The 20,130-nt window shown below is 45.1% G+C and overlaps 2 protein-coding genes and 1 long non-coding RNA gene across 6 annotated transcripts; 1 reads left to right on the forward strand and 2 right to left on the reverse strand.

The window, feature by feature from the left end:
- Window positions 1-1,007: 1,007 nt before the first annotated feature.
- On the reverse strand, window positions 1,008-5,360 carry CUNH12orf43 (chromosome unknown C12orf43 homolog). Its single transcript, XM_042829076.1, has 7 exons — window positions 5,341-5,360; window positions 4,087-4,448; window positions 3,943-3,988; window positions 3,005-3,103; window positions 2,282-2,355; window positions 1,871-1,961; window positions 1,008-1,512 (listed from the first exon to the last, which is right to left on the reverse strand). The coding sequence occupies exons 1-7, from the start codon at window positions 5,358-5,360 to the stop codon at window positions 1,161-1,163; spliced, it is 1,044 nt and encodes a 347-aa protein (XP_042685010.1). The 3' UTR covers window positions 1,008-1,160.
- A 109-nt stretch (window positions 5,361-5,469) lies between these two features.
- On the reverse strand, window positions 5,470-9,593 carry LOC122165622. 2 transcript variants are annotated; one of them, XR_006170570.1, is made up of 3 exons: window positions 9,090-9,593; window positions 8,145-8,246; window positions 5,470-6,683 (listed from the first exon to the last, which is right to left on the reverse strand). It is a non-coding gene; the product is annotated as an uncharacterized LOC122165622 (long non-coding RNA). The 2 variants fall into 2 exon arrangements; XR_006170569.1 differs by lacking the exon at window positions 5,470-6,683 and having other exon boundaries at window positions 7,609-8,246.
- RNF185 (ring finger protein 185) lies at window positions 6,890-18,162 on the forward strand. 3 transcript variants are annotated; one of them, XM_042828829.1, is made up of 8 exons: window positions 6,943-6,962; window positions 11,080-11,276; window positions 11,870-12,101; window positions 13,596-13,614; window positions 14,242-14,354; window positions 14,873-14,927; window positions 16,636-16,753; window positions 17,867-18,162. In XM_042828829.1, exons 3-8 carry the CDS (start codon window positions 11,920-11,922, stop codon window positions 17,962-17,964), a joined length of 585 nt encoding a protein of 194 aa, XP_042684763.1. In that variant the 5' UTR covers window positions 6,943-6,962; window positions 11,080-11,276; window positions 11,870-11,919; the 3' UTR covers window positions 17,965-18,162. The 3 variants fall into 3 exon arrangements, with proteins under 3 accessions (XP_042684762.1, XP_042684763.1, XP_042684764.1); XM_042828828.1 differs by lacking the exon at window positions 11,080-11,276 and having other exon boundaries at window positions 6,890-6,962; XM_042828830.1 differs by lacking the exons at window positions 6,943-6,962; window positions 11,080-11,276 and adding an exon at window positions 11,291-11,647.
- The last annotated feature ends 1,968 nt before the right edge of the window (window positions 18,163-20,130 follow it).

Here is a 20,130-nt window from a genome sequence, read left to right on the forward strand (position 1 = left end):
TTTCTATTCCATCCATTTTTTGGATGCCAAGTGTGTTCTCCTGAGTGACAAACAGCAAGGATCTTAGAATAGGAAGGAAAACACCTTGTTTCCTTCCTGTGTTCAAAGAGCATCAGCGCACTATTTTGGTTTCTCTAATCCAGCTTTTAGGTCTCCTGAACAGAGCCAATGAATTAGACCTACTGAAACTCAACAGGAGCAGAGTATTGATCCAAGTAACAGGCTGTTTCTTGGAATAGTGCAGCTGAAACAGGCAGATTAAGAGCTATGCTAAGTACCAAAACCCACTGCGTTTCACAGACAAAACTCATATGAAACAGAACAAGGTCTGAAACTCAGCAACTGAGATTTAAGTATTTCCTGTACCAATTTCACAGCATTGATCAGCAATCAAACAAAAAGCTTCAGCCCGTTTTGTCTCTGCTGGGGGAACTATTGAACACAAGAAAGCTGCTGTCCCACAAACCTGCCAAATTAAATAAGACTAATAGTGAATAAGAATTTAATAACAAAAAAAAAAAACAGAAAACACTCTAAGAGAAATTCAGAAGGATGCAGAACTGCTGGTTTTGAACAACCTCAAAATAAGCTCACTGCTTTGTTTATGCACAGGGGCCCTGGAGAGGTGTGGACTACAGAGGGATCAGTAACACGGCAGGTTACAACAGCAGATCCTTCTGATAATCATAGAGGGGGAAAAAATGGAGGGGGGCAGGGACTAACATCTGGTAATGCTTTTCAATAAATGAGTTTCCCACAGGCAAATCAAAGCAAAAAAGAAGTTGACCACCTGCTGCCACGTAAACCAACTTCAATTCATCATATGCTTTCTCCAAGAGACAAGATTTGGTTTCAGCATGTGAGAGAACAGATCAGAAGGGATGCAGCCATGATTACACCCCTCCACCACACTGGTCTGTGTACAGTATTTAATCCTTTCGCGCTAGGACTGCAAGCAGCAGCACAGATAACTGCTGTGCTAGGAGAAAAATGCTCCCCAAGGGAGGTCAGAACATAGGAAGTCACTTTAATTAGACTCCCAGGCCACAGAGCTTTTACAACAAAAGCTTTGCAAATTAGTTCTCCCTCATCTGCAGTAACTGCATTTGTTTTTTCCCAGCATTCATCACAATCACCTGCCCAAATGCAGAGCAAAGCCTTTATTCCCTCTCTTTCTTCTTTTTCTTCTTCTTCACAGCTCCTGGTGACGCTGTGTTGTTATCTGTATGATTGCTGTCCTGTCTCTTGTGTTGTCCATTTGCAGAATCCAATCGTGGCAAATCTCTGCTGTCCTGGTCACAATCTGCTGGGTCTATTACTTTCTCTTCAGTTTTGTTCTCTCCCTTTATTTTCTTATTCTTCTTTTTCTTCTGTCTGTGCTCCACATAACCCTGACATATATTCTGGCTGGAATCCTGGGACAGTGCAGGAAAAGCACTTTGCTTCAGAATGTCTGCTGCTGACACAGCAGCCTCCTGGTACTTTTGCCACTCTTGGTCACTGTCTGAGTCACTAGAAAGGTAATGAAAGGGAAGGAAATTATGCTACATGTTTGCCTTGAATTCATCCAAAGCATTGAAAGCAGAACTAAGATCAGAACAGGGAATGAACAGTTAGTGGATCCAGGATTCCAATGCTTACAGTCAGCATTTAAAATTGTTTACATCTCCTATTTGTATTATAAAAAGAAATAAAAAAATAGAAAGAAAAGAAAGAAAAGAAAATGGCTGTTTTCAAGTATCAGTCATATAAACACACCACTTAAGCTCTTCAACCTTCTAATCCCACGGGAGAGTTTCTGCTGCCTCTGAAACATGAAAACAAGGGCTGGAACAGCACTTGAGGAGCAAAGCAGCTGACAGCACCTCACCTGGAACAAGGTGGCCGTCTCCTCCTTGGGGCAGGGCTTTGCTCTGATTGCCCACAGCCTCCTGGGACAGAGGAGGAGAAGAGGCGAAAACCTAAAATATGTATTTAGAAAGGAATTTTAGCCAAAATACGGAATAAGTGAGAGCAATCCACAACAGTCTCCCTAGGACAGCCTGCTGCTGCTAACAGATGGCTATACTTGATAACAATCATCTGTCAGTCTGCAAAGTTAGGACACAACAGTCACGACAAGGAAACGGCCTGATGCTAATAAACGCTGTGCTAGTGCTCTTCAGCCAGTAAAGAGCTAGAACTACAACTGGCACTGAACAGGATCCATCTCACTTGCTATTATTTGATTAACTGCATCAGCAAATGGCCACGACTCGGATGTGACATGACTAGGACTCACCATCATCTCCACAGTCAGACTGCTGCACACAAGCTGGTGAAGGTCCTGATGAATCCTTCAAGACAGTGATGAAACTAAACAGAAAACTCTGGTTAGATGTTAGATAGGTTTGTACAAACTGAGCTAAAATTGGAAATTCATAGGAAACGAGACCAGGGTGCTGTTATGGTTTCTTTTTTTTTTTTTTTAGTGAAGTTTCAATTCCCTGCTTGCAGAGCAGACCGTGCCTCCTCCCCTCAGCAACATATGCCACAAGAATGACTTAGTTCTAACAGCCAACTTTAAACACCAGGAATTCTAGTTCCAAGGGTGATATTTACACACATAACAAAGACAGCAGCAGGCCCAGACAGATGCATACTGCCAGTAAAATCCTGAACCGCGTACAGCTTTAGGGTGCAAGAGAGGAAGGCTCTTATGTTTGCCTTTAAATGATGATATGGTACCCAAATTCTTCTTCTTCCTCTCTACAATGCATTTACAACTGAGGTAAATGGAGACTGGCAGTGTTACACAGGAAGTCATTACCAGAAGGACACAACAGGTGAGCCAAATTAGTTCACAGAACATTGGAAGTTTGCATTAAATGCAGAAATGAAGGAATTGAGAAGAAAACAATTTCTTCAAGTTGCACTCAAATCTTTAATTTCTTGCTTTTAGCACACAGAAGCATCACTGCACTCTACCCATACAACAAGCCTTTTTAGTATGACATGCCAATACCTGTCCAGCATTGCTCCCAGTTTCTTTGCAACATGTGCTCTGAACTCTGGTGTGGTCTGTAGCTTATTTCCATCCTCATCGTGGTCATTCACCTCACGTCTGTTTAAAATAAAATAATGATCACCTCCTTCAAGAGCAATAACATCCAATACTCTCACTCAAACAGGAGATAGGGGGCTGTAAAATCTCCTACCCTGCAGTAACTAATTCATGTTGAGTTGATAAGGGACAACTGCCAAGTAAAGCAGAAGAGCTCAACAGTTCAGCTCCGAACAATGAGCTAAACATCATCCAGCCACCTCCCTGAAAGTAATAGGATGATTTTCTCATTGAAATAGCCTGCAAAAGCAAACAAATGATGGCAGGACACCCCTTCTCTGGTAGGAGCTTCTTGAGTACATTGCCACAATTCACGCAAAATCTGTCCCAGGAGAAAGGATGGCACTGAGCCGCAAGGCTGACAGCTTTTGAAACCAAGCCTGCAGAAATGCTGCAAGCTTACACAGCTCAGCACCCCCTTTGTTACAAGGCACTTAATTCAGACACTGCTTTCCCACCCAACAAACGATTGGCTTTACAATCACACTGCTATTATTTGCCCTTCTGTATATAACCCTCCATTCTTTAAATGAGAAGTTTTGTGATACATAACTATTAATTTTTGCGTGGCAGGGGCATGGAAGAATTAGAGCTTTTCTGACAACTTGAACTCATGCTGAAACTGCCAGCAGACATTTATTTTCAATTGCTTTTGCTTCACTGTTAGAGGGATGAGGAATATACTTCCAAAATAACTTCATTAATTTATTAGAATTAAGCATCACTGCAGATTACAATTGTACCAAAGGCCTTCCAGTACGAGGCAACGTAAGGCATTAAGTAGCACACCTCAGGTTTTTCTTCACCAAAACACAACCCCGACGTCCGCAGAGCAATACCTTAGGCTGGGCCGAGCAGCCTGCCGCTGATCCTTTGGAAATCCGCCTGCCAAAGGAAGGACTACATGAGAAAGAGCTGCGGCCAGAGCCCGGCACAAGCAGGGCACAGCCAGGGCACAGCCCGGCCACCGCCTCGCCCCTCACCGCCTCGCGGCTCCGCCCGCCCCGCCGCCTGCTGCTTCGCGCAGTCCCAGGCCGCCTCCCGGAACCGCGCTGCCGCCCCGCCGCTGCTCTCCGAGTCCGAGCTGCTGTCCGCGCTCGTGCCGTCCCTGGGCGCCGCCATCTTGGAGCCGCAGAGTATGCCGGGCGCTGTAGTCCTCCCGCCGGTCCGCCGGCCGCGGGGCATGCCGGGCGCTGTGGTCCCGCGGCGCGGCTCCCCACGAGATGGCCGCGGCTGGCGGCGCGCGCCGCCTTTTCGGAAGCGCTCCACCGGGACCGCGGCTCGCGTCCGTCCGACGGCCCATAACTGCTGCCGGGTGCGGGTGGTGCGGTGCCTGCGTTCTCGGCTGTAACAGCACGTGCCGGTAGAGGGTGAACACAGACCGATAGTGTCAGAAAGACGGCGTCGCTTTTGTGCTTTTAGAAACAGGCAGAACGCTTGGCAGTAAGGATCGAGGGAGGCGGCCCAAGGCTCTGCCCGTTGGCACGGAGGGACGCGTTTCGGGCATAAGTGGTTTCCCACCACTTTGGTGCTGTATTGAAAACTGAAAACTGAGGTGAGCCGGAGGTCTTGGAAACTGCTCCTCTTATGGGACAAAGGCAAAAAGCCACAGATAAATGGGAACTCTTGCATGGCAGTGTCAAGGAACAGCATTTCCAAATGCGATTTAATACTGAATTAAGGTACAGTTATGTTGAAAATACTTGTAAAATGGAGACTTGATGAGAAAAGTGCTGATGTGAAAATTAGTGTGTTGGATTCTTCATCTATGTATCTCTTTGCTAAGAGAATTCTAGGAGGGGCTCTATACACAGCATAAATATTTGGAGCCATAAGTATGGTGTGAGCCTTGTGACTTAGGTCATGAAAAATGACGAAATCCAAGTCATTTATTCTCATGCCCATCATGAGAGTGAACCAGCAGCCAGCCTATGGGGTGTCTTGTCCACATCTAATCAGTTACTGGCTGCCAGCTACACTGAAAAATGATGCACATAACACCATGAGAATACACATAAACAGCACCTCCCCATTACAAAGGTGATGCTGACTTCTTTGAAAGCTGATTTCCTTGCTCAGCAAGGCAAGTATCCCCTGGCATCACTTAAAGCCATTCAGTTTACATTCACTGTCACTGGCTGAGAGTTACTGAGTGTTCTGTGTATGTTCCCCACCTGAATACTATTTCAAGTAAATTTGTTCCTGTTAACCTTATTTTAAACAAGATTAACATTTACATTCTGTTCTTGTACGCCATTCTTTCCACTCATTCAATCTTACTGATTCTCCATCTCTGGATCTTTTCCATTTTAAGAAGAAATTGGAACAAGGGAAAGAAGCAGAATGAAGGAACTGTAAATAAAGCATTATAGAAATTCATAATTATATTTAATTCTTCTGAGATATAAAACATAAAGAGTTAAAATGAACACTGGGGATTGAAAGTATTCCCTGGCTATGTTGAATACAGCATTGCTTCTTTCCAGGCTACTTTTGTTATCATAAAATACCCAAACAATAAAGACTATTCTGAGCATTGCTCTCACTCATGATTATAATACCCCAAACAACTTCACTTATACTGAAATGCCTTTGACTGTAGACTTACATGCTGACTACTCTAAGCGTGTCCAAATTTCAGAAGTTTATCCTTCTTTTAATCAGCATCTGGAGGATACATTTACGCTTCTGGGGTCCCATTAACCTCTCACTCATTTGATACTATATTGAGATGCCAAATTTTTGCTTACATGCTGAAGCTGTGCCAAGCCATGCTGCTTTATCTTCTCAGCTAAGGAAATGTTCACAGGCAGCAAACACACAGCTAGTGTTGCTAGGACAGCTTCACAGAGCCTGTCCTAGGCCACAGGCACTGCTGCTTTTGGACATGAGCTTCACCAGCACCACAGCTACAAGTTTCCCACTGCAGTACACCAAGTGTGTGGCAGTTCTGGCAGTGCTGCTGGATCACTACGTTGATACAAGCTTTACCGAGCCGATGTGCTACTGGAAGCAGCACGAAGGCTCAGCACAGCATACTTTTACACTGAGCAATTCCCAGCTGGCACATCTGGACCTGCCGTGAGACCTGTGTATTCCCAGGCCTCAGACAGCATCCCTGGTCTCTGTAAGAAAGGCTCCTTCGGCATTAAGCCCCACTGATTACTTTCACTCCCTTAGCTCGCCTCTAGTGGGAGGGCACTGGGATTCGGGCTGGGATTCCCCGCACCTTCAGGTGCACGCAGAGCCGCAGTGCTGTCACGGCAGCGTGTGCCCGGCAGGGACAAAGCCCGGAGGTGCCGCCTCGGTGCCTCTTCCAGCTGACAGCTCCTCAGCGCCGGGCCCGTCCTCTCCTCCTCAGTTTCTCACAGCTAAATAAATAAATACCTCCTCAACGCTCTTTGCTCCCTTCTCGGAGCAGCTCTTGCTCAGACCGCGGCACTCCGCACCCCTTCGCGCAGCCTCGCCTCCGCTTTCCTTTCTCCTCCTCTCCGCCCGGACATTCGCTGCCGCGGATGACGCGCAGCCCGCGCTCGTCGCAGCGGGAGGCATCGGGACACAGCGCCCGGCGACGAACGGGCTGCGGGGAGAGCAGAGCCGAAAGTCACACGGGGAGCCGAGGCGGCGCTACGCGGCGGCTGAGCCGGCTGTGCTCCCCGCGGTGCGGCCGGGACAACTTCGGGACGGCTCGGTGAGAAGCTCCGTAGGACGGCACGGTGGCACAGCTCGGTGCGGGCGGAACGCGGCCCCGCGGAGCGGCAGCGATAGGCCGGTCCCTTCCGCCGCGCCGCGCTTCCGGGGCGATCAGGTGACGGCGGCCGCGGGCAGGGAGCGGCTCTGCGGATCGCCGAGAGCGCCGGTGAGCACGGGCGGGCGGGTCTGGGTTCGGGTCCGGATTTGGATTCGGGCCCGGCTGGAGGCCAGGGGGCGGGGGGAGCCGAAGCCGGGACGCGGCGATTCCGGAACGCGAGGATCGGGCCGGTTCGTCACCGGGGCGACCCGGAAGGCCGGAGCCGTTCGCGGCCGCTGTGACCGACCGGGACGGGGGACGCCTCGGCAGCCTCGGCCCCCGGGCCGGTGTCGGCAGCGCGGGGTGGGTCCGGCACGGGTTTCGCTCCGCTCCGCCGGGCCCGCGGCGCCGCCCCTCCTGCCCGACCTCCGGCCCCGCCGCCGTGCCGAGCCCGCGGCCGCCTGACGGCGCTCGGTGGCGGAGCTCCGTGCTTCCCAGGCCGCGTCCGGAGCCCGCAGCGCAGCACCCCTGGCCGCTCCCGCCTGGCTGCGGGCCGGGCCGCCAAACAGCTGCCGAGTGCCTGCTCTCGTTGCCCCGCGCTTACCGAACCGCGGCCCCGTTCCTGTTTGCTCACGTAGCGCTGCTAACGCGGTCAGCCTGCTTACAGATCGTTCGGTGTTTTACATAACACCAGGCCAGGAGAACGCTCGCTCCTTTACCCAACTGCTTCTATCGGTGCTCTTTCTTGTTTAATTTTCCCCTTTAGACTTATTGGTAAGAGAAGAAAATCTTTGTTTCGACATTCCTAGGACATTTTCTCAGAGTATCACATTTCTGTGGAACGACTTATAAAGGAGAATTACATAGTTGCTTTTCTGCTAGCTTGTCTCAGCGTGGCACAGTGGTGAGGTGCACTGGTGAGCTGTGTTGGCTTCTTCCAGCTGCTCACAGAGCTGTTCAGCAGGGCTGTACCCCAGCAGCGCCTGTCATGCAGCCCTGTGTTGCAGAATCCCAATTAACAAAATGAGGCCAAGCGAGGGCACGCTGCTCTGTCAGACAAATGGGTGCTTCTGAACGGTCAGACGATGGCACAGATTTGGATCCCGGGGCTTTATGGTGCGTGGTGCTGCCCGGGTTATGGGAAGTGAAAAGGTGGATTTACAGGGAATGTTTCAAAAGGGTTAAAATATCTAAGTGGCGCAGAGTAAAAATGTAACAAGATATAAAAGTGCCTTTAATGATTAACAGCGTGCCTTCAGTCACGTATCTGCTAACATCTACCTTAAAATGACTGTCAAGAAGTAAACGTACCTTTTTCTGGACGCTGCCAACAATTATCAGCTCAGATCATCTGTGGCTTTTACTTGAAGTCCAGACAGCTGTAACAGGTTAAGAATCAGATTTCTGTTAACCCTATGAACGAGAAGTATTTATATAAATTCTGTCAGTATTTTTGATAGGAATTCTGATGTTAATTTTCCTTTTCTGTAACGTATGTATCCAAAAAAATGATATTACCACTGCAGTAATGGGAAAAACTGACACATCTTCCTTTCCATTAAAACAGCAGGAAGTCGACAAACTAAATCAGAGCTCGTTTCAGAAATGAATGAAGGCTGGATTGTTTCAGAAGTCCCAGATAAAATAAGATTCATAAGCAAAAAAGGGTGGAAAAGTGTCTTTCTCATCGAATTTAAATTTAACAATGCAGTATTTCATTGTTATGTGTTAGATGTTGGGAAAAGAAACAAGTTTCAAGTTTTATCAGTAAACCAACCAGTCCTACGGCCTCACTGTTTTTTGTTTTGTTTTGTTTTTTTCCCCTTACTGCTTACAAAAGATTAGAAATGAAATACTTAAAACATTCTGATGTTGTAGTGCTCTGAACATATATTCTGCAGGTGTTTCACTCTAATGACATCAGCTTCTCTCTGTCTCTGTTCAGTTATCGTTCACCTACTCTGCTCTGTTTCCAATGGAATATTTTCTGTGTTTTAATTTACAATGGAAACTCTCCCAGTCTGTCTTGAACAGCTTCTCTTGTATTTCTAGAGTCAGGTCAGTGTATTTTAGCAAACACAGTCACTTTGTGAGCCCAGAAATACGGTCTTTTACAGTATCCATCGGGCTTACATTTACCAGTGTGCAGCTCCTCCCGCTATATTTACAGATTCGTTTTTGGGGGATTTGAGTAACATTCCTTACTGCCTGTCAGTGACATTTTTATTACTACACAGACTGGTTTCCCACACTTACTTCCTTCAGGGTCCACCTGCTGCTCTCAGTTGCCATGGAACGCTCAGGTCTTGGTGCACCATCTGCTTCTTGGAGCTCCGGCTCCAGCTCTGCCAGCTGCGCTTGCAGTTTCAGCACCTTGCTGGGAGTCCTGCTGGATCCCTAACATGTACCTTCATTTCCATGTCTTCGCCTCCCGCCAGGCTTTCTTTAGTTGAGGAAGATTGCTGAAGCTGGCTTGCTTCATAACCGTTCACCTGTTGGCACTCTTGGTGCTCTGGATGCGGTGAATGCCAGTGATTCTGTGGCTTTTGGAGCAGCCTGTTGGGATATTATAGGGGTTATGATTACAGTGAAATAAACAGCTGGTATAAATGGCTTATAATTAGCAAAGGCAGTAATTTCCTGCAAATATATAGAGAGCAAAACAAGAAAGAAAAATAAGATCTTTGAATGCTTGCAGTTAGATCACAGCTGATTTTTATGTGCTTTCACTTGTTTGCAGCTCGTGCTCCTAGGGTTGATTTGGAGAGCTGATCAAAGATGAGGGTTTAGCAAACCTAGACTGGCATCTGTCCGGTCATTGCTCTCTAAATTCTGTTTGCTTAACCCCAGAAGTTGTAGAATGTGCCAGTGCACTCGCAATCTTCATCCTGAGCTCTAATTCATGCAGAAAACAGGGTCTGTTTGGCCTGCTGTGTGTCTCCCTTCCAAGTTCTTGGAGGTTAACTTGGAGGGAGCCTTGGAGTTTAACTAGGCTCAGGTGCCATTTCAAGAGTTTGGAGTTTGTTTGACATTTGGAACAAGTTGAATTTGCAGTTGAACTCCTACTTGAGCATTCAGATTGCATTGCAAGTAATGCAGCACACAGTGAGTGCACGTTTTAGTCACTCAGTGCCACTTCAGCGTGCATCTTTGTAAGCGTGCAGTGTGCTTTGCAGGTGAACAGACGTGGACAGCACTTGCTGGGGACCTGGTTATGTTAAACAGCAGTCCATAGGGAAGAGGAAAGCACTGTGAAGGTTTTTCAGGATAGCATTATTTATTTTTTATTGTTGCATTTTGATATATTTTCGACAGTTCAAATCATTTAAATCCTAATAGGTTATCAAGCTCAGTAAGCCTATGGAGAAAGAATTAGGAGAGGATTCCAGGGCAGAGTACCATAGACCTTCTAGGAGAGAAAACTCATTGCCTGTCACATTGTATTATTTCAGTCTTTTTTTGTCTCAGCTGTCTTTATTCCATTGCAATAATGATATCCTTATGGGTTTCTCAGTGTATTTCTTCATAAGTTGCTGTTGGTCTTTGTTTGTTTTTTAATTATTTTTCTCACAGTTACTAAGGGCTGTGAGTTGGTTGTTTTGGGTTTGTTTTCGGTTGTTTTTTCCATCAGATGTTAGTGAAGATGAAGATATTATCTGTGTATTTCTGGTGTTAAAGATAGGGCATTGAATTTGGAGAAAAGAACATTGCTTCCCACATGAGTACAGAAGTTAACTTATTTAACTTGTGCATGGTTGCCTTTTGTGCCCAGGTGTGAGAACCAGGCATCTCTTGTGCCTGTTCCATAAAATCATGGTGGTGTTTCATGTTTTGAACCCTTTGGTTCTAGGAGGACTTTCTTAATGTTGATATTAATTGCCAGCACATATGGATAGGTCTGAGTTGGGAAGTTTTCAAGCATTACTGAGCAAGACAGATGGGAGCTACCAACAGTTCTGGTAGTAGGGATGTGTGAAAACTCTAGGCTTCCTTACTGTGTTGTTTGTCATCTGGCAGCGTTTTCATCTGCTTGGAACTACCATGAATGTTAATTTAGTACAGTGCAGGACCTTGCTGCTGAGCTCACTGAAATGATGGTGTGAAATGCTAAGCAGTGCTGAAAGCAGTGTGTGTTAAAGTGCAGCATCTGTGAATGCTGAGCTGCCCTTCTGGGACGCTGTGCAAAATGATGTAACTGAGTGAAAAGGCTCTGCAGGAATAAATCTCATCTTCTCCCTTGTTGTAGCTCAGTGTCACCACAGCAGAACTTTCATGAGGCTTGTGCATGAAGCTTACTTCACTGTGTGGTTGGATTGTGTTGTATGGAAAAGGGTTTTGACTGTAACAGCTACAGATACTGAGGTTTTGTTTTGCTGTCCTGAGCCTGTGCTTCAGCGCTGCTACGAAGAGGGAACACTTAAGGAAGCTTTGAATGTTTCTGGGGTAAGTTTGCACAGTATTTAGCTTCTGAAAAATTCAGGTTCCCCTTTTCAAATGCTTTACTGTTTGTGCTTTGGCAAAAGGTTCAGATAGTCGCCTGCTTCTCTCTCACAGCCTATTCTAGGTGTTCACATTCCTGCAACAGAGAAGTTGTTGCTACTGAAGTAAAAGAAATGGTGTCTTTGATAAATATGATGATACTAAAGAGAGCTGAAAGCGTGTCAGTTCAGTAATTTCTACGTTGCTGCTATGATTGTTAGAAATGTTTGATTGCTCTGCAGTATGACTGGGTGAGCTCATCTTTCTCTCAGCAGATGGCATTTATGAGAAAATACCATGGCTTCGTTTTGACTGTGGACCTCAGTTTCTTGTCAGTAAGTTTAAGATACAGGCCATGTGATAAGTCAGGTCCTACTGCAGGATTTTAAAGTAGCTTAGCCAAGGGAGATCTTTTTTTAGAAGCTACATTAAACTAAAACCATCAACAATAGGATTCAAGTGCTTCTTAGGTAAATTACTGCTAGTTTGAATAAGGACAGGAACGCAATGCTATAATGCCAATAACGTGGGTATTTTTTTCCCTTTCTCACTGTTAGGATTCCAACAGGAAAATTTTCTTGCTCTTGTGTCTGGGGAGCTCCTCAGGATGGCAAGTAAAGGACCTACGACTTCTGCATCAACAAAGAGCTCCAGTGCTGGAGGGACCAGTGGCAGCAGCAGCAGTAATGGTGCTGGGGACAACACTAATCAGGACAACACTTTTGAGTGTAACATCTGTTTAGACACTGCCAAGGATGCAGTTATCAGCTTGTGTGGACATCTCTTCTGGTAAGCACACAAGTCCCCTCTGATAAACAGAACACCGTGCATCTCTGTGATCACCTTCTGTTTATAATCCTATTGAATAAAAATGAGTTTTTGTCATAAAGTAAGGACCGTGGGTTTGGGTTAGAAGCAGTTTGGGTTTGCCTCAGAACTGTTTTTTATCTTTTAAATGCCCATGTTCCAGGAAGGAAGTTTTTTGCATCTTAATCTTCTTATATCTTCTTATAAACTTACCTTCTTTTTTCTTATAAACTTATACCTTCTTTTGTAAAAGCAAAGCCCTTTAGAAGTTGATTGGTTACATTTGTTATTTGCTGTGTGCTGGCTGGGCTAGCATAGATACCTTTTTCACACCTAAATTCCTTACAGTTTAAAATTCCTTACATACTTACAACCCCATCTGACAGCAGGTTCTAGATGCCAAATTGCAGTCTTTTCTTTTGAGGGAACGTGCTTTTCCATGTGATCTGCTTCTCTTTTCCATCTCAGCTTCTTATTTAGGTAGCATGGTCTAGAATACACTCTTGAACATTAAAATGCTATGAAAATTGACATGGGTAATTTGTTTTATACAGCAGTTTAAATTATGCTCATTAATTAAACGAGGCCTAAAAGAGCATTTCTTTTCTGTGCTAATGTATGTAGTGTCTAAAGGTACAGGTCTTTATTCTAAAGGAGATGGGAATTAATTTGCTGAAGTCATATTAACATTAAACTATTGGAAGGTCTGCTATCACGGAATGGAGCTTAAAGAATAGAACCTTAAAGAATAGAATGTATCTTGTCTGAACAGTGTTGCAAAGGCCACTCTGGAAGCAGATGGCTGCTGAGCAGTTTTAGCTTCTGTTTCTTTTCTTTTCTTTCCTTTGGGTACTTCAGTTGCTGTGTTAATTTAAGCTCAGGAGTAGTTCTGTATAATGGGGAGCAAACTGGATCTCACAGCTGGCCCTGTTTTAAACAACAGATTAGACAAGAGGCAGCCTGAGGTCCATTCCAGCCTCAATTATTCCACAGTTCTACGGAAGTGCCCAATGTTTTAACATCTAACAGATGACTCTCATGAATTCTATTAAGATCCTGGAGTCTCATTACTGGCATTTTTCTCATTTGCATCTTAACTCAGGGATATCTTTCTATGAGATCAGAAAAGAACATTTGCAGTAAATACCACAAGATGAATTAAGCCTTTGTCTGGGGCTTTGGTGTAGATGAAGGTGCAGGAATTAAAGGTGATGTGGAGATGATCATGTTAGCAACGTAGTTAAATTGCATAACCTGGAGATCGGGCTTGGGCTGTGCTTTAAAAATTGCTTTAATGGGAGGTTATGGAACTGGACAAACTGGATTCCAAGGTTCTGTTGTCTCTAAGCTGTGTTATCCGGGGTGCACTTTATACATTAGCGAGATCAAGTTGTGAGTAACTAATTATATTCACACACCCCCCCCTTTTTTTTTTTTTCTTTCTCTGTGATCAAATTGTCCTGGGAACGCTCACAGCTGGCCTTGTTTACACCAGGTAAGAAAGGTTTCCTTTTGCATTGTCTTTCATCAGCTCCAATGACTCAGTAAAGCCCTTGGTTCTCTGGAGTATCCTCCCCCTTTTCAAATGCACTTCGTTTTTTCCAGGACAACTGCAACATGCACAAGAACTTGCAATCTAGACTTTCAGCATAAAGAAAACTTAGATTCTCTTCTGCTTACTTCCCACATCTCAGTTTCTTACCCAATAGGTATTGCTGGTTTTGGTAGGAGAGTTACTGTAGGCAGTTTATGAAGGTTTAGTTTGCAGCCTTAAATGCTGAGTGTCCTTCTTGCTGCAAATGTAAGTTTTACCTTGTGGTGCCATTATAGAAGAGGATGATAGGATGTGCAAGGCCTTGGCTTATGCAAAGCTGTTGGTACTGCTTATTTCCTTGCATTTTTCCAGTGCAGTTCTAATGGTGTACACATCTGCAAGTGGATTGTGGCAGAGCAATAGCCAAAATGGCAATGCTTTAATGGAGAGTACTTACTATTTGGTGCAACATTTTGCTCTGTAGCTTTCTGATAGGTTCCTAAAATCTGTCTGGCTACAAATTAGGTCTGTATGTTGTTTTCATGGTTTTATTAGCTTTCTTATAATTTTTCCTTTTTTTTATTTTAGTGGTTAGAAACCAGGCCAAACAGACAAGTGTGCCCTGTTTGCAAAGCAGGAATCAGTCGAGATAAAGTTATTCCTCTGTATGGAAGAGGCAGCACTGGACAACAGGACCCCAGGTAATAAACAGAAATACAGCGATTTGTGTGACAACTGCTAGGGTTTAAGGTGAAACTACCAAAGTGTTGGATTCACAGTGTGACAAGATGTCAAAAGACTGATAGAAATGACAGTTCTGCTAAATATTTCTGGCTTTTTTAGGGTTTGAATTTACATTCCTTATTTGACTGGCAATTTATTTTAATTTGTTGTTAATTAACAGTTAGAAGTAGTAGACTTCAATGGATGTTATTTGACTGGAGAGGCTTATATAAAATGTTCATGGATTTCATTGTTGATCCCCTGTTTCCAGCATTTGCAATGGAATTTTTTTTGTACTGAAAAGTGCAACATCTTAGGAATGTGATCCTGAAAGTTCATGTAGCTGTTGGGTCTGTTCAGCCATGTTATTTTCAGTTTTGCTGCAGCATGGCCCTGTGAGAGCATTCTCCAAGTTTGTTCTGTCTTATGAACCAACCTATTGCAGAAATTGCTGTCTGTGTGCTTAAATTTGAGCTAATTCTACAATTTTTTGTAGAGAGAAAACGCCACCACGACCCCAAGGACAGAGACCTGAACCAGAGAACAGAGGGGTAAGGGGAAAAAAAAAAAAAGAAAAGCTCAAGGAAATAGCTTGTTTTCATTGATGGTGGTGCTTATTCATCTTGGAGGACACAATGTGTGCATAAGGTCCTGTAGAGATCCCCAGAGGCTGTTTATGAATAGGTGATAGGTTCTGTGTGGCAGAAAACTCCATTCCCATAGTGCTATTTACAGTCCTAAAGAATGCAATAAATTGAATTGTGCTTGATGAAAACCCTTGTGGAATTGCTGGAAATGCTGTTCTTCATACTTGACAGCTTTCCATATGCAGTCATAAGGAATGCTTTGCTTTGAAAGTTCTATAGGATGTTGGTGTACCCTTGCATTTTAAGAAGAAAAGTAGATGTGCTTGGTGGATATGTGCAAATTTGAAGTGGGATTTGTGGTTTTGTTGAGGAGATTACATAGAATGAATGTAAACAGCAGCTGGTGTACGTTAGAGATGTGGGAGTAGCTATAGAGCAGACCACAGTGTTTTCTGGCATGATGACAGTGACCTGATGAAACAATGGTTTCATTCCAGGTAACTCAGCCCAGGGTCCTCAGAGAGCATGAGCCTCATGGCTCAAGCAAACAGCTCTACTGGGTGTGATTAAGGAACGTTTCTGTATTGTAGAGATTGGGAGCACTGCAGTTCTCTCTCACTAGGGAGTTGCTTTCTTATTAAATCATCTGCTGTCCTTGCATTCCAGCTTTTAGCTGGTGCAGTAAGTCAGGGGAGTCTCAAAGATGTAGCAGTAGTGATGCTGCCTTCCTGTTTCCTGCAAATGTAGGCCTTGTCATGCAGAGTGCTTTGCTGTCCCCTGCAGTTAGCCCTTACAGCATCCTTCATAGCATAGCATCTGACAAGAGTCATGATCGAGTATCAGAGCAGAAATGTCTGGCTTTTATTATGTGAATGAAGTCATATTTGTCCTTCAATGTTTGGAGGTGATCAGAGAGGTTTTTCACAGCTGGTCACAGTTTTAATTATGAGATCAGAAAACACTTTGCTGGATTATAGAACTCAGAGCAGTGACCCGTCCGCTTTTTAAAAGTGACACAACTACTTAGATTAATATTTAGTTGATTTAAATGGTGCACTGCTTTTATACACTAGGGTTCATCTTAATTCAGAACACTCTCTGATTTGATGTGGAATTTTAGTCTGGGGTCAATGCTGTAGCACTGTAAATCTTCTTTGGTGATTATATGCTACATCAGTTAGAATTGTGATATGATTCTCTAGTTTGTTTGGGTGTTGGCACTGCTCTTTATAATGACCACTGCCATCCCACTGGCCGTCTACTGAAGGTTTAAATGATGCACACGTATCAAAAGATCAATGCAGGTTATTCTCTACAGTATCTTTTTTTATAGCTATGTGGCTAATAGCTGTTAATACAGAATTATTGATAACAATTTTTAAATGTTCTGGTAATGTTGGTTTTGATGTATTGTCTTATACACACTGTTTTAAATAGAAAAGGTTTATATAAACATTCCTGTTAATTTGCAGCCTTCAAGCACAAAGTGCAATTCCTACTTGTCATTTTCTCAAACTCTTGGGTTGCTGTGGTAAATGCTTTTAGCATGACAGCTCGGGAGGTATTGAACAACAGTGGCAGACTAAAAGTCTGGCTAAAAGGCAAACAGTTCTGAAATAGGCTTTAAATTATTTGTACCTTTTCTTCTCTTCTGTTGCTTTGTTCTCTGCAGGGGTTCCAAGGCTTTGGGTTTGGAGATGGTGGCTTCCAAATGTCATTTGGCATCGGGGCGTTTCCCTTTGGTATATTTGCCACAGCATTCAACATAAATGATGGGCGACCTCCTCCAGGTACCATGCATCCTTTCTGCTCAGAGTCCTATCACAAACAGATATTTTACAAACCCTTTTGTAACTTAAACAAACAACCTGTTAAATGACAAAACTTGCTGAATAGTAAAGTAAATCAGTACTGTACATGGAAATACAGGAAGAGGGAAAACATGCAGTGGAAAAACACAGTCCATTTCTGACATGTTTTGTGTGAGGGCTTATTCATATGTCACTGCTGTCTGATTTCCTGGAGTGGTCTTGCTCTCTAAAAATGAATAACCTCAGAAAACCTCTTCCCAGCTGCACTGTAGTCAAACTGAGTCCGCCTGTTTTGCGCACACAAACCTACAGCCCAGGTTTTCTCTGGACTTCCTCTGCAAAAGGTGCTGCCTGGCCAATATTCTTCACTACATCATATGGTTTAGAAATCATAAGAAACAGAAGCGTGTTTTTCATGTCACGCCTGCATTGCCAAAGACCTGTGCTGCCCTTTGTTCCACCGAATTTACTTATCATTTGTAGGTCACACTTCAGTGAAAGTTTGTGTGTAGATGTGACAGAGCAAGGAAATGGAAATGTATGCTGCTCTCATAGCCATTGTTTAACCAGCTCCTTTGTCTTCTTCTCATCAATGGTGTCTATATGCAGGTTTCAGAGAGGCACGTGTTGAGCTTTAAATTTGCATGCTTTTCATTAGTTCTGTTAGTCAGGAGTACACACACAGTTCTACCATTTATTTACTCAGTTATTTCACCTTGAGGGGCAGGAGCTCCCAGGTAGAGGTGGTGGTGTTCCTTAGGATGGAAACACCCGTCAGCAGTGAATGTGGCTCAGCGCTGTCCCCAGAAGTACTCTGAGCACATCTGGATGTCCTGTAGCAATTGGAGCTGCCTGCTGCTATTAGTCATGAGCAAACTTGCCACAAGTCCTGCAGCAGGGAGCTTGTGCTTCTCTTTAGTTTTCCAGCATGGATGGCCAATCTAGGGGTAGGCAGTACTGGAAGCAGCAGTTTCTTAGCAGGTGGATTTCTTGTGTATTTTATATATATGTAATGAGTGTACAATATGCAGAATATACAATATTCTAGAGAAGAGGAAGATGCTGAGCCGTGTTTTACTTCCTGTTTTCCAGCTGTTCCAGGGACTCCTCAATATGTGGATGAGCAGTTCCTATCCCGCCTCTTCCTGTTTGTGGCTCTGGTGATTATGTTCTGGCTGTTGATTGCGTAAATCGTTTCCATTATTCTGAATACTCATAGCCAGAAAGGCTACTGAAACAGTTACAAACTGCTTCCCATCCCATTTTAAACCTCCTGGTGTCTGGTTCCGTAGCTAATGACGGGTTTCAGAAATTGGTGGTACTGCAGCACAGTGAAGAATCTCACATTTTTGCACCACAGTTGGAAATTAAACATTGGTTAAAACGTATTTCAGCTCGGCTGTCTAGTACAACAGGTTCTGACCACAAACCCTGGGCCTAGCTTTGAGCTCTGCTCCTAAAAGGAGTGCTGCTTTGAAATCCTGTGCCAATCAGTTACAATAGGTTTATGTGAAAGACAGTTACCCCAAGGTAGACTGGACAGGTAAGGAAACTTCTGCAGCGCCATCAGTATCTCATGCTTGGCAAACACGGTGGATCTGCCAGCGCTGTGGGTGTTACTCAGTTTCTTCAATCAACATCCAGCCTTCTTCAGGAAATCATCTGCAGCACGGCTGAGACTCCTTGGGCACAGCATGTGATACAAACGGAACCAGGTGTGGAGACTGGTTTCTTTTCTTGCTGTTGTTTCCCGCAGCAATGGAAAACTCCTGCCTGATGTGGTTAGAAGAGCTACTAATTTATGCTGCAGTTTTTTTAAAGCCTAAAGTTGCTGGAGCCAGACACTGGAAGATTCTGTGATGAAGCTGGGTGAGGTTATCGAGCAGTAGGACTTGCCTATCTGCCTCACCCAGCCCAGTTCCTCACTGACATAACAGTGTTGCCTTCCGTGGTTCTGTGCAGCAGCACTTACGGATAATCCCCTCCCATCCCTGCCACTGCAGCTACATTTCTTTCTCCCAGGGCTGTGAGACTTTCTACACAAGATTGCAAATAAAATCCCATTAACAACCCTGAAGTTTGGGGAGAGAAAGGAGGGCATCTTCAAGTGAGATTAGAACTTAAATATGGCATACTGTAAAATCATGCGGGAGGAAAAATGAGATCCTGCACATGCCACAGCAGGGAACACTTGGAAGAGCTTCTCTGTGCAGCCACGCATGGCTACAACACGGCACGGAACGGCTACAGTGCAAGTCTCGTCAATATCTACCAAAGACACGAATTAGAAGTGCTGGAGGAGACCACGACCATCTCTGTGCCAAGGGGAAAATATTTCCGAAGGTGAAATGTAGCCCATTTGGAATCACGTTGGGTGTACAGCTTTAAAAGTATTCCTGATATATTTGTGTAGATTCCTTCAGAAGAGCAGACACGAGGGATTTCCTAATGAGATGAACAATTTTGATATTTCTCTGACTAGACAACTCCATTTCCTTTTTTTCTTCTATTGTTTTTAGATCGTTTTGATTCAGATCACTGCTAGTCACGATGATTTCCTGCGAGATGAATATTGTGACTTCCCTCATCATAGACGTACAAACTGACAGAGCAAATCAAGTCTTAGAAACTGTTTCCATAGTTAAGCTCGTTAACGTGTATGGTTAAAGTTGCTGGGCAGGGCACCTCGATTAACTGTAGTGGGTTATTTGTGTAAGTGTAAGACGCGACTCCGGGCAGTGGCAGCGTTCCGTGCCTCCCTGCAGCGCCCTGGGAGCCGTGCTGAATGGAGGCGCGGACGGCTCTTCTCGGCTCTTCTCTGGTCGTCGCGGGGCGGAAGCTCTGGAGGTGTCACGCCGTGTTTGTATCGTATCGCTCCCCTCGTATTCAGGCTGCACGCAGCCGGTGACGGCTCGTTCAGTGCGTTATTGCCGTTACTGTTCACTAATTTTCACTGTTGTGAAAGTGATTTAGAATTAAAAAAGAAAAAAAGAAAAAAAAATGGTTTTATATTGATGGGAGTAAGCTGCCGTTTCTTTGTGCTTGGCGATCGAGCCGAGGAGCCCGCTTCTGCGCCGTGCCTCGGGAAGAGGGAGGCTGGAGTTCCTCTTCCCTCACGGCGGCTCGCCGGGCCGGGCCAGGTGCAGGACGACACCGGCAGACCCGCCGCTCCCGCCGCCGCGTGTGGAGAGCGGGGCCGGGGCCGCGGCCGCGCCGCGATTGGTCCTCGCCGCGGAAAGGGCGGGCTCGCTCTCTCCGAGGGAGCGTGAGGGAGGCGGAGCGCCGATTGGCCTGCGGCGAGGAAGGGGGCGGAGCTTCCCTCGGGGCGTGGCGCGGCGCCGACAGAGTGGTTGGCG

The sequence above is a fragment of the Centrocercus urophasianus genome, unplaced genomic scaffold, assembly GCF_019232065.1.
Source record: "Centrocercus urophasianus isolate 14NV4802_14NV808 unplaced genomic scaffold, USGS_Curo_1.0 seq_30, whole genome shotgun sequence".
Classification (NCBI taxonomy): domain Eukaryota; kingdom Metazoa; phylum Chordata; class Aves; order Galliformes; family Phasianidae; genus Centrocercus; species Centrocercus urophasianus.

Bases quoted from the DNA above. Each gene is read 5' to 3' on its own strand.
- CUNH12orf43 (XM_042829076.1), bottom strand. From the start codon at position 5,360: ATGGCGTACAAGAACAGAAT. The intron at 2,356-3,004 runs GTATTGGCATGT...TTTTCTGTTTAG, and splicing joins CTGGGAGCAATGCTGGACAG to TTTCATCACTGTCTTGAAGG. The intron at 1,513-1,870 runs GTGAGGTGCTGT...TTACCTTTCTAG, and splicing joins AGACGGCCACCTTGTTCCAG to TGACTCAGACAGTGACCAAG.
- RNF185 (XM_042828828.1), top strand. From the start codon at position 11,920: ATGGCAAGTAAAGGACCTACGACTTCTGCATCAACAAAGAGCTCCAGT. The intron at 14,355-14,872 runs GTAATAAACAGA...AATTTTTTGTAG, and splicing joins ACTGGACAACAGGACCCCAG to AGAGAAAACGCCACCACGAC. The intron at 14,928-16,635 runs GTAAGGGGAAAA...TGTTCTCTGCAG, and splicing joins CTGAACCAGAGAACAGAGGG to GGGTTCCAAGGCTTTGGGTT.